The sequence below is a fragment of the Quercus suber genome, unplaced genomic scaffold, assembly GCF_002906115.3.
Source record: "Quercus suber isolate HL8 unplaced genomic scaffold, Cork oak 2.0 scaffold_167, whole genome shotgun sequence".
Lineage (NCBI taxonomy): Eukaryota > Viridiplantae > Streptophyta > Magnoliopsida > Fagales > Fagaceae > Quercus > Quercus suber.
In genome coordinates this window covers 354766-366410 of record NW_027071804.1, presented here as the reverse complement: position 1 = coordinate 366410, position 11645 = coordinate 354766, and the positions used below count along the sequence as shown (strand labels likewise).

Below are 11645 nucleotides of genomic sequence, written 5' to 3'. Positions count from 1 at the left end.
ATCATTATTGACTTATTAATACTACAATTATTAATTAATAGTAGTATTTAATTAATTAGGTGAACATGTAGCAAGTATTTATTGGTGGATTATAGAGTGGAGCATGAAAAGTACGATAGAAGATTTGGACTCGCCCAAGGGGGCTTGGGCCCTCCCTAGGTCCAATTTTTTTTTTTAGTCATTCTATATTTCATTTTTGTATTTGGCCTCCATTTTCTCCAATCAATCTAACTAGTTCAATCCAAATAGCAACTATCCGACTCAAATTGAAATATTTGAATTGTCTATCTATTATTGGTGTTACACATCAGTTTGTAAACTCAATAACGGAAGCACTACTCTTTCTATATATTGTTAAACATTTATTTTTCATAAAATGTTAAAAATCAATTTAAGAGATATAATAAATAATGGAGTGAATTTATTACTATTAAGGATGCTTAGAAATTAGAATACACACCAAAAATAAGAATATTTATTAAGTTTCAAATGCATTGTTATTATTAGAGTATGAATGTTCTATTTATTTTGTGAAAGACTATTTGATTCCTCTTGTTTTTAAGTCTTTTTTTTTTAATAAATAATTTTGAAAGGACACGACTAGGACATGCATGCAAAAGTGTCACAGGCTTGTCCTGTGTTTGACACAAATACAATACGATAGAGCACTCTAAATGAAGTGTTCATGCTTTATAAACAACCTCTCACAAAGAATAAAAACAAAACATACCTACACTTAAATCATGTCATTTAAAATTTTTAAGTAATTTTTTCAAACAAAAATAGCTCAACTCTCATTTTTTATATTGATAGAAGATATTACCTTTCAAAATTGATGCAACTAATACCATAAATTTCTCTCTTATAAAAGTAAAGTCGTTTTAACTCTTCTTTTTTTTTTTTTTTTTTTTTTTTTTTTTTTTTTTTTTATACTATATATATATATATATATATAAACCAAAACATCTATCAGAGAATTTAAGATAACAAGCATTAAAGGAAGATTGATCCTGATCCAGAGCTGAATTATAAAGAAGAGAAGAAAGAAGAAAGGAAGCAGGTTTTAGCTTAATGAAAAACGACATGTAGTTTCTCTTGTATAGACTAAAGCTACAGGTAGTTGTAGATTAGTTGGTTAGTTATATTATGAGCCACATGTCTCTGTTTTATTGGCTGCTTAGTTAGCTATTTAGAGGGTTAGATTCCGCATAGTTTGGAGCTTAATTAGGGAATTACATGGAGGCTGTTTTGCCTATAGTGTTGTATAAATACTCTTTGAAAACTAATTTTCTGCATAATAATACAACCAGTTTTCATTAAGATCTTTATAAAATGTATAAAACGTTTATATAAATGAAGGAAGTTACACGGAGATTTCTCTTATAGTTTTTTTGTTATTTTATTTTATTTTTATTGTTGAATCACGATTTTAATCTCAATTTTTATTGTTTAGGTATAAGTACTATCTAATTAGATTAAGGATATTTTTGACAATTTCTAAAGTCATAACTAATTTTGTAAATCCTCTTAATATTAGAAATTAGAAATTAGAAATTAAAGATACACGGTTTCTCAAAAAAGAAAAAGAAAAAAAAGAAATTAAAGATACACTGGAAGCAGAGTCGTTTATATATATTAAAATTTGGAAAGTTGTTGATATATCTAATCCAGTAAATATTTCATCAATAAATACTCTCTTTATCCAATGAATAAATTGCCGCTTTAATTTTCTAATTTTTTTATGAAAACAAATTTCTATTTTGATATTTCTAAGTTTATTTCAAAAAAAAAATTCCGTTAAATGTTTTTTTTTAATTAAATGTCTTTATCTCATAACCAGCGTCCTTGACATTTTGTTTCAATAAAAATGGTAGAAGTAAAACAAAGTCAATTTAGGCTAACAAATAAAAGTCTGATTAATAGATGTCTTTAAAGAAGTTAGTCACTTTTCTATTTTTCCATAATAGGTTTTCTTTTGTATTCTCACCCCCTTCCCTCTGTTTTGTACCAACTATTGGATGATGCTTAGGGTGTGGCCTACCCTAGACTTTGTAATTCTTAGTTTTAATTTATGTTTTCTTTTAACTAAAAAAAAAAAAAATTATGTTAGTAAAACTCGTTAAATATAACGAAAGTTGACTGAATTAAATACAATTAATTCTCTTAAAATATCAAATGCATCACGATAGAAAAGCAAAAACGTTAATTAAGGGAAGGCTAATTAACGTGCAGTACGTGATGAAGGAATGAGAATTAATTGTGATTCTCTTCTCAACCAAAATAGGAAACATGGCAAAAGTTCAGGATTTTCTTTCATTTCTGCAACATTTTAAAAATTAACCCCGTCAATTTAATTTGTTACTATACAAATTATATACGTGGGTATACTGGGTTCTGTAGCTTTCTACAGTCTATACCCCCTAGAGTTGCACAAATGGCTATGCAGTAATAAAAAGTTGCCGACATAGGTATAGTTGTCACAGGATCCCAGTTTTTTTATATAAATTTCTGGTTGTGATTTTTTTGTTATATATATATAATTGTGGATAAGATTTATCAAAAAAAAAATTGTGGGTAAGACTTGAGAGACGCCTTTTGGCAATTACCAATTTTTTTAAAAGCTAAATTTAGTAATTACCAATTACAGACTGTACTGCTAAACAATTTCAAAACCATAGAAGGGCATTGCATCTTTCTATAAAGACAGAAAAAAATTATACTATCATAACAACTTGAGAGAGAAAATTAATCTACATTTCTCTGAAAATGAAGACTTCAACAATTGCATTACTACTGTCACTATCTTCAATTCTTTTCTTCCCAGTTTCATGGGCTACTTCAAATTCGGTTCAAGATAACTTCATAAAGTGCCTTGACAAAGTATCAATTTCTCAACCAATTTCCGCTGACATTTACACACCGAACAATTCCTCATTCGGAACTGTTTTGCAATCATACAAAAGGAACCGAAGATTCGATACGCCTACAACACCTAAACCGTTTGTCATTGTGACTGCAACACACGAATCCCATGTGCAAGCCACTGTTGTTTGTGCTAAAAAGGTTGGGATCGAGCTTCGAATCCGAAGTGGGGGTCACGATTACGAAGGTGTTTCTTATGTATCACAAGTCCCTTTCGTGATACTTGAGATGTCTAATCTTCGATCTATCGAGATTGACATAAAGAATGAAACTGCCTGGTTTCAAGCTGGGGCGATTCTCGGTGAAATATATTATGAAATAGCAAAAAAAAGCAAGTACCACGCTTTTGCTGCTGGTGTTTGCCCTGGTTTAGGTGCTGGTGGCCATATTAGTGGGGGTGGCTATGGAAACTTGTTGCGAAAATATGGGGTCGCAACTGACCATGTTGTTGATGCACAAATAGTTGATGCAAAGGGTAGAATTCTCGATAGAAAGTCAATGGGAGAAGATCTCTTCTGGGCTCTTAGAGGAGGAGGTGCTTCCAGTTTTGGTGTCATTCTCTCATGGAAAGTCAAGTTGGTTCGAGTCCCAGCCACCGTGACTGTTTTTAAAGTGAATAGGACATTGGAACAAGGTGCAACTGACATTGTGGCACAATGGACCCAGGTTGTGGATAAGTTACCAAAGGAAGTGTTCATGAGAGTGTGGGCTAAAACCGTGAATGGAAGTCACCAGGGTGAGAAGACTATCCAGGCACTATTCGTCGGTATGTTTCTTGGTGGAGCCCAAGAACTTGTGGTATTGATGAACGAGAGGTTACCTAAATTTGGTTTCCAACAAAGTAATGCTATTGAAATGAGTTGGATTGAGTCGGTTGTGTTTTGGGCAGACAAGCCACTTGGAACTCCGATTGAGGTTCTACTTGAAAGGGCAACTAAGCCAGCAACATTTTTGAAGCGTAAATCTGACTATGTGAAAGAACCAATTTCGAATGCCGGATTAGAAGCTGTATGGAAGACCATGATTGAACTTGAGGATGTGGCAATGTTATGGAGTCCTTACGGAGGAGTAATGAATGAGATTTCTGAGACTAAAACTGCATTCCCACATCGAGCAGGTAACATTTTTAAGATTCAGTATGCAACGAATTGGATGGTTGAAGGGATTGAAGCTACCAACCTCTACTTGAATAAAACAAGGAAACTTTTTGAATCAATGACTCCTTATGTCTCCAAGAACCCAAGGGAGGCTTTCCTTAACTATCGTGATCTTGATATTGGTACAAGTTCAAATGGTAACTACGAAGAAGCTAAGGTTTATGGAATCAAGTATTTTAAGGGTAACTTTGACAGTTTGGTTCGTGTGAAGACAAATGTTGATCCCGACAATTTTTTCAGAAATGAGCAAAGCATCCCAACTCTTCCATCTCGAAAGCTGTAGAAGGTGAAATCACTGAGAGTTTATGTTTATCCCCAGCATCCATCTCATATTACCATAGCCTTGAAATTCACTCTAAGACAAAATTTTGACATCAAACAAATTGTTTTAGTTTTCGAAAACAGAAATATTACTTTTCAAATGAAATTTGAAAAAATGGTTTTTCAAAAACTAATTTAAATAAAAACAAGAAATTTAGACTCTTGAAATTATAGAAATAACTTAATTAAATTAATACGGTTGTCTTTCTACGGTGTAGACTAATTCTAAGTAAATAATAATTTTAGAGTCTGATTTTGATTTGTGATGTGATGGCAAGAGAAAAATATGAGCAATGACTACTATAAATTTTATGAAAATTATATTTTACTCTCCTAAATTATACCCATTTAATTTATTGATCCCCTAAACAATGAGAATGCATGCACACTTACCATCCATAACAATTGGTTTCAGTTAACTCAACTGGTAAAATCTCTAATATTTAATAAGAAATTATAGGTTCAATCTCATCCACACCAAAAATCGAATGGTGTCTTGGTTTAATAATAAATAGCTATTATCAGAATGGAGGTCTAGGTTAAAACTCTTAAAAAAAAAAAAAAAACTATTACCCACCTAACGCTTTGCACCCATCTCATTGTAATATTTAGGAAGTAAATGTGTATTCTCATAATTTAAGGTTCAAGTGTAAAGAATATAGTTTAAGGCGATAAAATGTATATCCTCATATTTAGTGAGGTAAGTGTACATTGGAATATAGTTTAGGAAGATTAAAGTGTAATCTTCCATAATTTCTCCTAAAATTGATGTTAATGAAGATTGCTTTTTTTTTTTTTTTTTTTTTTTTGAGAATGATAATGAAGATTGCTTTTATTCGTTAGGATAAGACATAAATTAATTTTTTGTGTAGGCAAGTCTAATTTTTTTTCCCTAATAGGATACTGTAATCTCTGTGAGATTATGTAGAATGAATTTCGTCTAAACATAAAAAGAAAAAGAGCTTTTATTACAAACATAAATATCAAGAAATTAATTCTAAATCTCCATCCAAAAACTAAAACCTATCCGATTGGAGCACAATAGCAAGTAAATTAGGAATATNAAATGTAAATGGGGTATAATTTAGGAGAGTAAAATATAATTTTCATAAAATTTATAGTAGTCATTGCTCATATTTTTTCTCTTGCCATCACATCACAAATCAAAATCAAGACTCTAAAATATCATAGCTTATTATTTACTTAGAATTAGTCTACACCGTAGAAAGACAACCGTATTAATTTAATTAAGTTATTTCTATAATTTCCAAGAGTTCTAAATTTCTTGTTTTTATTTTAAATTAGTTTTTGAAAAACCATTTTTTCAAATTTCATTATGAAAAGTAATATTTCTGTTTTCGAAAACTAAAACAATTTGTTTGATGTCGAAAATTTTGTCTTAGAGTGAATTTCAAGGCTATGCCCTACTGCTATCATGAGCAAGTGTCGTAGACAAATCTGTTTTCAGATTCAAAGGTTATAGGTTTCGTAAGACAGTATAGCCTCAAAAAATTTGACAAAAAAGTTTCACAACATTATTAGTGAAAGATAGTGAAAGATAGAGAAAATGACCGTTAGTGATGCTTAGTTTGGTGTTGCCTCAATGATTAGAAATTTGACCAAGTCTTGATGATGTAAAATTTATTTTAGAATAAATATCTGAAGTGTGGCTATATGTAGAATATGAGTTGAAACGAATCGAGGATAAGAAATGCAAAAATAAATAAATAAATAATAATAATAATAATAAAAATAATAAAAATAAAATAAAATTATGCTATTTTGAATGGTTCTAATAATAAGGGAAAACTCATTTAATTTGTTAAGTGCTTGTTAAATTGTTGGGAAATATTAAATTATTGGGTAAATTACAAATTCGGTCTCTAACTTTTAGATTGAATGTCATTTCCAATGTGTTAGTTTAGTCTTTAATATTTGGGTGTTGTGTCAAAATATTCTTTGCCGGTAGATAATAAATGAAAAATATTAACGTAACTAATAGTCAAAATAAAAAATTATTAAATATTAACGTAACTAATAGTCAAAATAATTAACGTAACTAATAGTCAAAATAAAAAATTATTGTTATGTCACATTAGATGGCACGTGTACTGCCACGCAGAATAAAGAAATTAAAATTAAATTAAAGAATTTGTTGAACTATCAACAATAATTCATTTTATATGATTAATAATTCATTTGAGAGAGAGAGAGAGAGAGAGAGAGAGAGAGAGAGAACAAGATCCGATAAAGAGAGTAGGCGAATTGAGGGCCCAAGCTATTTTGAGTTTTGGATTCTCAAGAGTCGAGAGACGGAAGTTAAGGGCTTTCTAAAGGAATTTGAACGATGAACTTGAGGCTAACCATATCTACTTTGTGCTTCCTATGTCTAAGCTTCAACAGTGCTTGACCATATCGGATATGGCCACTTTGGCCGTTAAAGTCAGCGTGGCTCTTCAAATTGCGTCAAGCAAGGATAGCCATCGCTGCAAGAAGGCTCGTATTCTTAGGGTTAATAAATCGGTTTCTTCAGAAAATTATAACAAGATTAATAATGGGTTTGAGTATAATAATTATGGGTATGGACTTAATGATACAAACAAGTCCTTTGTTTTTGAATCCAAGTTGGTGTTTGTGGATTATCTCGAGCTTATGCCTGGGTCGGCCAGGAAGTTGCAGAGATTTACTTCTAGAAGAGCTAAGATGGCGGTTTGTTCCTTTAGACATAGATTGAGCACAATTTATGAAGGCACAACTTTTTGGAATTTTTTTTTTTTCATTAGTCTGTATTCCATTTTGTAACATACTTTCTCCATGTAAACAAAAATGGAAGTCGGATTGAGTGTGTGATTCTTGTAATTTTGTTTTTGTTTTAGTTTATCACATCGTTTAATTTTTCATATTTGAATCTAGATATTTCTTTCGCAAAACCAACGAGAGAGAGAGAGAGATAGAGAGAGTTAGGGATTTTAAAATTTAGTTTTCCCCAAACTTGATCCCAGGTGTGAATAGAAAATTTGGTTTTTTATTTTATATATATATATATATAATTTGATGTGGCAATATAGTTGCAGTTGATATGGCATGAAAAATTATTTTTTGTTATTCTGTTTGATACATTAGATTTTTTCATCCAAAAGAAAACGATAAGGATCAAATTAATACGATACTGAAAAGATTAGGGACCAAATTAACACATTTGAAAGGTTAGGGACCAAATTGACATATGGTTAAGAACTAACTTTGTAGTTTACCCTAAATTATTTTATTGTTTTTAAACCATGGAAAGAAAATCTTAAGGCATTTCTGAAAATTGCAAATATTTTCCAATTTTTGTACAACCATTTTTTTATTGAATTATTTTTACATTTTTAGGAAAATTAGAAAAAGAAAAAAGAAAAAAAGTCAATAGCTAGAAGCAAGAGATTTGGTAGAGATGGAGCATAATAAGATTGAAATTCCAAATAAGATCATGAGTCATGTTAAAGAAACTTAGCCTAGGGATCATAGATCCTGAAACTAGGTTCAGTAGGAAGAATAAATCATAAGGTGGTTGAAAGATATGCACTTCTAATATTATTTATTTTAGGTTTAAAGTCTATACTGTGTATCTAAGAGTTAAGTCATTTTGGATATAAACCACTGTAAGTTTATTAAAAAGACCTTCTCCCCTCTCCCCGTGTATGTGTGTTAAAAAATACTTAGTATTCTAAATATATATATATATATATTATTTATTTTTTTAGGACATATTCTTATGTTGTTGGTGCATTTATCAGGTATTATATTGAGGTATTTTCAACCAAAAAAACTCTTATGACTTTGTACTTAGGAGACCAAATTATAGGAGCACAATTAATGAAATGGTTTTCCAAAAATGAACTTATAAAAAAGTGTCATGTTAACAGGTGCCTTTAGAGCAATTATTAATAAACCATTTTAAGAAAGTTGTTATACCACTTTTATAAGAAATTGAAAAAACTGTCGAAATATTAATTTTTTTTTTCTTTTCCCATACAAACTTTCTTAAAGGGGTTTACTAAAAAATGCCTTTAGGGCATTTGTTAACATTTACCTATAAAAAATAGAACTCTAGAACTTTTTCAAAAATCAAGAAATATCCTACTGTAGTTGTCTTTCTAGGATTTAGACTGACACTAAGTAAATAAAAAAGAATGATATTTTAGAGTCTCAATTTTGGTTTGTGATGTCTGTCGATATTCAAGGATAGCCAACATCATACTAGTGAGGTTCTGATGAAGATGTGGCAGGGGTGTGTCGCTCGCACTAATCATGTTTATGATGTTGGTGTGTGTGTTGGGTGGCTGGGGGGTGGTGGGGGGAGTGTGAAAGAGTGTGTGAAGATTGACTAGTTACCTGATTTTAAAAATGTAGTCTTTTTTTTTCTCTCCCTCTAGATATAGTTTCTTTAAACCTAAATATGATTAAAAAAAAAAAATGTGTCTAGAACTAGAAAATAGATTTGGCGATTCAATTACACATGGGGAAGGTGTTCGACACTCTAACAATGCCTGACCATAGTCAATACCTTATTTTGATTTTCCCTTAAAAATGTGTGAGATGAAAAATAAACAGAATACATGCCAAATTTTGGGGGAATATCTCTAATGATATCATACATTCATCAAGAATGATGTATGTGTTTAGATATTCATGGTTTTGATTTTAGAGGAAGAACAAAAATAGTTTCAGTTTAACTACTCTTTTGAAAAATTTAGAACTAATGAAAATGAGTATCGAGATAATGAAAATCTCAACGTCTCCCACATTCTGCGGTGAATAATGTGGTTCGTCTATTAATGAGCTTTGAACTAAGAGTAATTCTTAAGTACTCTCGGAATACGAAGAATGGTGTTCTCTCCTTTCACATTCATGGTGGGGCCCACTCATTAAATTCATGGTAGAGTCCATCATGAATGTGAGAGGAGGGATCATCATTTCTTTGTACTCCGGGAGTATTTAAGAATTTTCCTTGAATTAAATGATTATATCATTTCTATAAAGTGAGACCCCTTTATGAGAAAGAGAAAACCTTGAAATCAGAACTTTTTGATTGAAACCAGATTTTGTGGGAGGGAGGACTTTTAGCTAACCTACTGTCACTCACTCACCATCGTGCAATCCAAGAGGTCATTAATCAGTAACTCACCTTCAAAGAACATTTTTGAAAATTGGTTTTTGGTGGTAAACAGATTTTTGCGGTAGATATTTAGAAGTTGGAGTTTATGGTGGGAAATTGAAATTTGAAAATAAGGATTTTTGTTGGAAAACAAGATTTTGTAAGCATTTGATTTTGGGGCAAATTACAACCTACTGATTTGTGGTTTGGATCAAATTGACTAGTTGCTTACTTGTGGTTTGAAATTTAACACTTTACCCTCTTAAGCTTAACTCAATTAAGGTTCTGTAATCCACCTCCATTAAAAATATAGCTAAAAATGTAATTTTGTTCTACTTTTATGTCTCTCTCCTCTAAGAATACAAAAAAAAAATATAAAAATTCAAGAGAAAATAAAATCAAAAGGTGGTTGGTAAAATATTTTATTCAATGTCTTAGCATTTCAAACTTGCATTGAAAAGGATCCCAATGGCTTGGAGTGTCCTAAACTTAAGCTTTTGCAACTATCATGTTTGAATATGCTCCCACCCAATCTATTTAAAGGGATGAATGATTTGAAGGTTTTGACTTTGCTAAGTATGTCCTTTCCATCACTACCACAATCTAGGAAGCATGGGTGTAGGTGTGGGTGCGAGTGCAATGCAGTGACTCGGCAATTTTTGAAAAAGTAGGATGTGGGTGCGGCGGGATACATTTATTAATAAATCATTAAAAATATTTTTATTTATATTTTCTATATGTTGCTAAACATTTTTTTTTTTCATATAATGGTAAACATATACCAATTTAAGAGTAATAGTAGATTATAAAGTGAATACTAAATACATAACCATTCCATGATGTTTAGAAATAAGAATACAAGATCGAAAGTTTGAAACTAAAACTAAATAAAAGATAAATTTTCAAGATAATCAAATAGAACCATCATCTTCAACATCAATAACTTCACTTTGAACTTTACTTTCACCAGTAGCAACACAACACGTAGCATTCCCAATAGCCATGGCCTCCAACTCTGGCTCGTCAAGTGTAAAGGTAGCATTCTCAAGAATTCTAGCTCTTCCATGAACATCACTTTCATTCCAAGAGTCTTTTGCAATATCCCACATCTTTGTTGCTGCATTTACGTACTACTCATGGCGCCTTGACAAGAGTCGAAGATTAGAATGCACAAAGACCAAATCCTTAGCATGTGCAAGAGCCATTTTATTTTCTTGTTAAGGAATGAATGAATTTGTCTGTGCTCTAATTCCTCTTAGCATATGAGGATGAACAAGGTTGTCCAAGAAGTTTAAAAGCAAGGGTTTGAAGCATTGGTAATGAAGAGCCATGGTATTGCCACCAAATCAAGGGTTCTAAGAGCCACCTGTCTGTCATGGCATCTGGTGAAGGAAACCTCCTTCCTAAAAATGTAGCGAACTCAACTTTCACCATCCTTAATTCATGCGCTTCTTCAAAGTATCACTCCAAACACTTGCTCCTTTCTAGAGAAATTTCTTAATCCTAATATAGAGGGAGGCACTTTAGATTTGTTGAAAGCCATACATTGGAGTAATACCTAATTAAAAAAAAAAAAAAACCAACAACAACAACAACAAATATAATGATGAAACAATCCTTTTACTAGAAGGGGACTTAAGGAAAATAGAAAATGAAAGTACTTAGAATTTAAGGAATGAGCCAAGCAAAGTAATGGTGTACAATTTTTAGTCAATCGATTAATGAGTATATCATACACCATAATAAAAATGAGCTATACTTATGTGCTTCTAAACTTTCATGCCAATATATTACTGCCTTCACTTTTTTTATCATTGAACCCCACATTTCATACACAAGATGAAGACAAGGTCTATCTGTGTCAGCTTCTTGCAGCCTATCATAAATAGGCGCTGTAAATTCAATGATATAATTAACAACATCCCACCAATGATCACTTAGAATCAAATTTTTCACTTTTTGAGCTTTTCCAACATCATCCTCCCTATAAAAAGCCCATTGGTCACTAATAACCATGGCTTGTAGGCATCTTTTTATCAACTTCAACCTTTTAAACATTACAATAACTGAAGCAAATCTAGTATCAGCAACTTGAAGCAATTTTA

The 11645-nt window shown here is 31.4% G+C and overlaps 2 protein-coding genes across 2 annotated transcripts; both read left to right on the top strand.

The window, feature by feature from the left end:
• Positions 1-2654: 2654 nt before the first annotated feature.
• On the top strand, positions 2655-4410 carry LOC111984207 (berberine bridge enzyme-like 14). Its single transcript, XM_024015834.2, has one exon. The coding sequence runs from the start codon at positions 2767-2769 to the stop codon at positions 4360-4362; it is 1596 nt and encodes a 531-aa protein (XP_023871602.2). The 5' UTR covers positions 2655-2766; the 3' UTR covers positions 4363-4410.
• A 1062-nt stretch (positions 4411-5472) lies between these two features.
• On the top strand, positions 5473-7293 carry LOC136066165 (uncharacterized). Its single transcript, XM_065770038.1, has 3 exons — positions 5473-5477; positions 6737-7149; positions 7277-7293. Exons 1-3 carry the CDS (start codon positions 5473-5475, stop codon positions 7291-7293), a joined length of 435 nt encoding a protein of 144 aa, XP_065626110.1.
• Positions 7294-11645: the final 4352 nt, after the last annotated feature.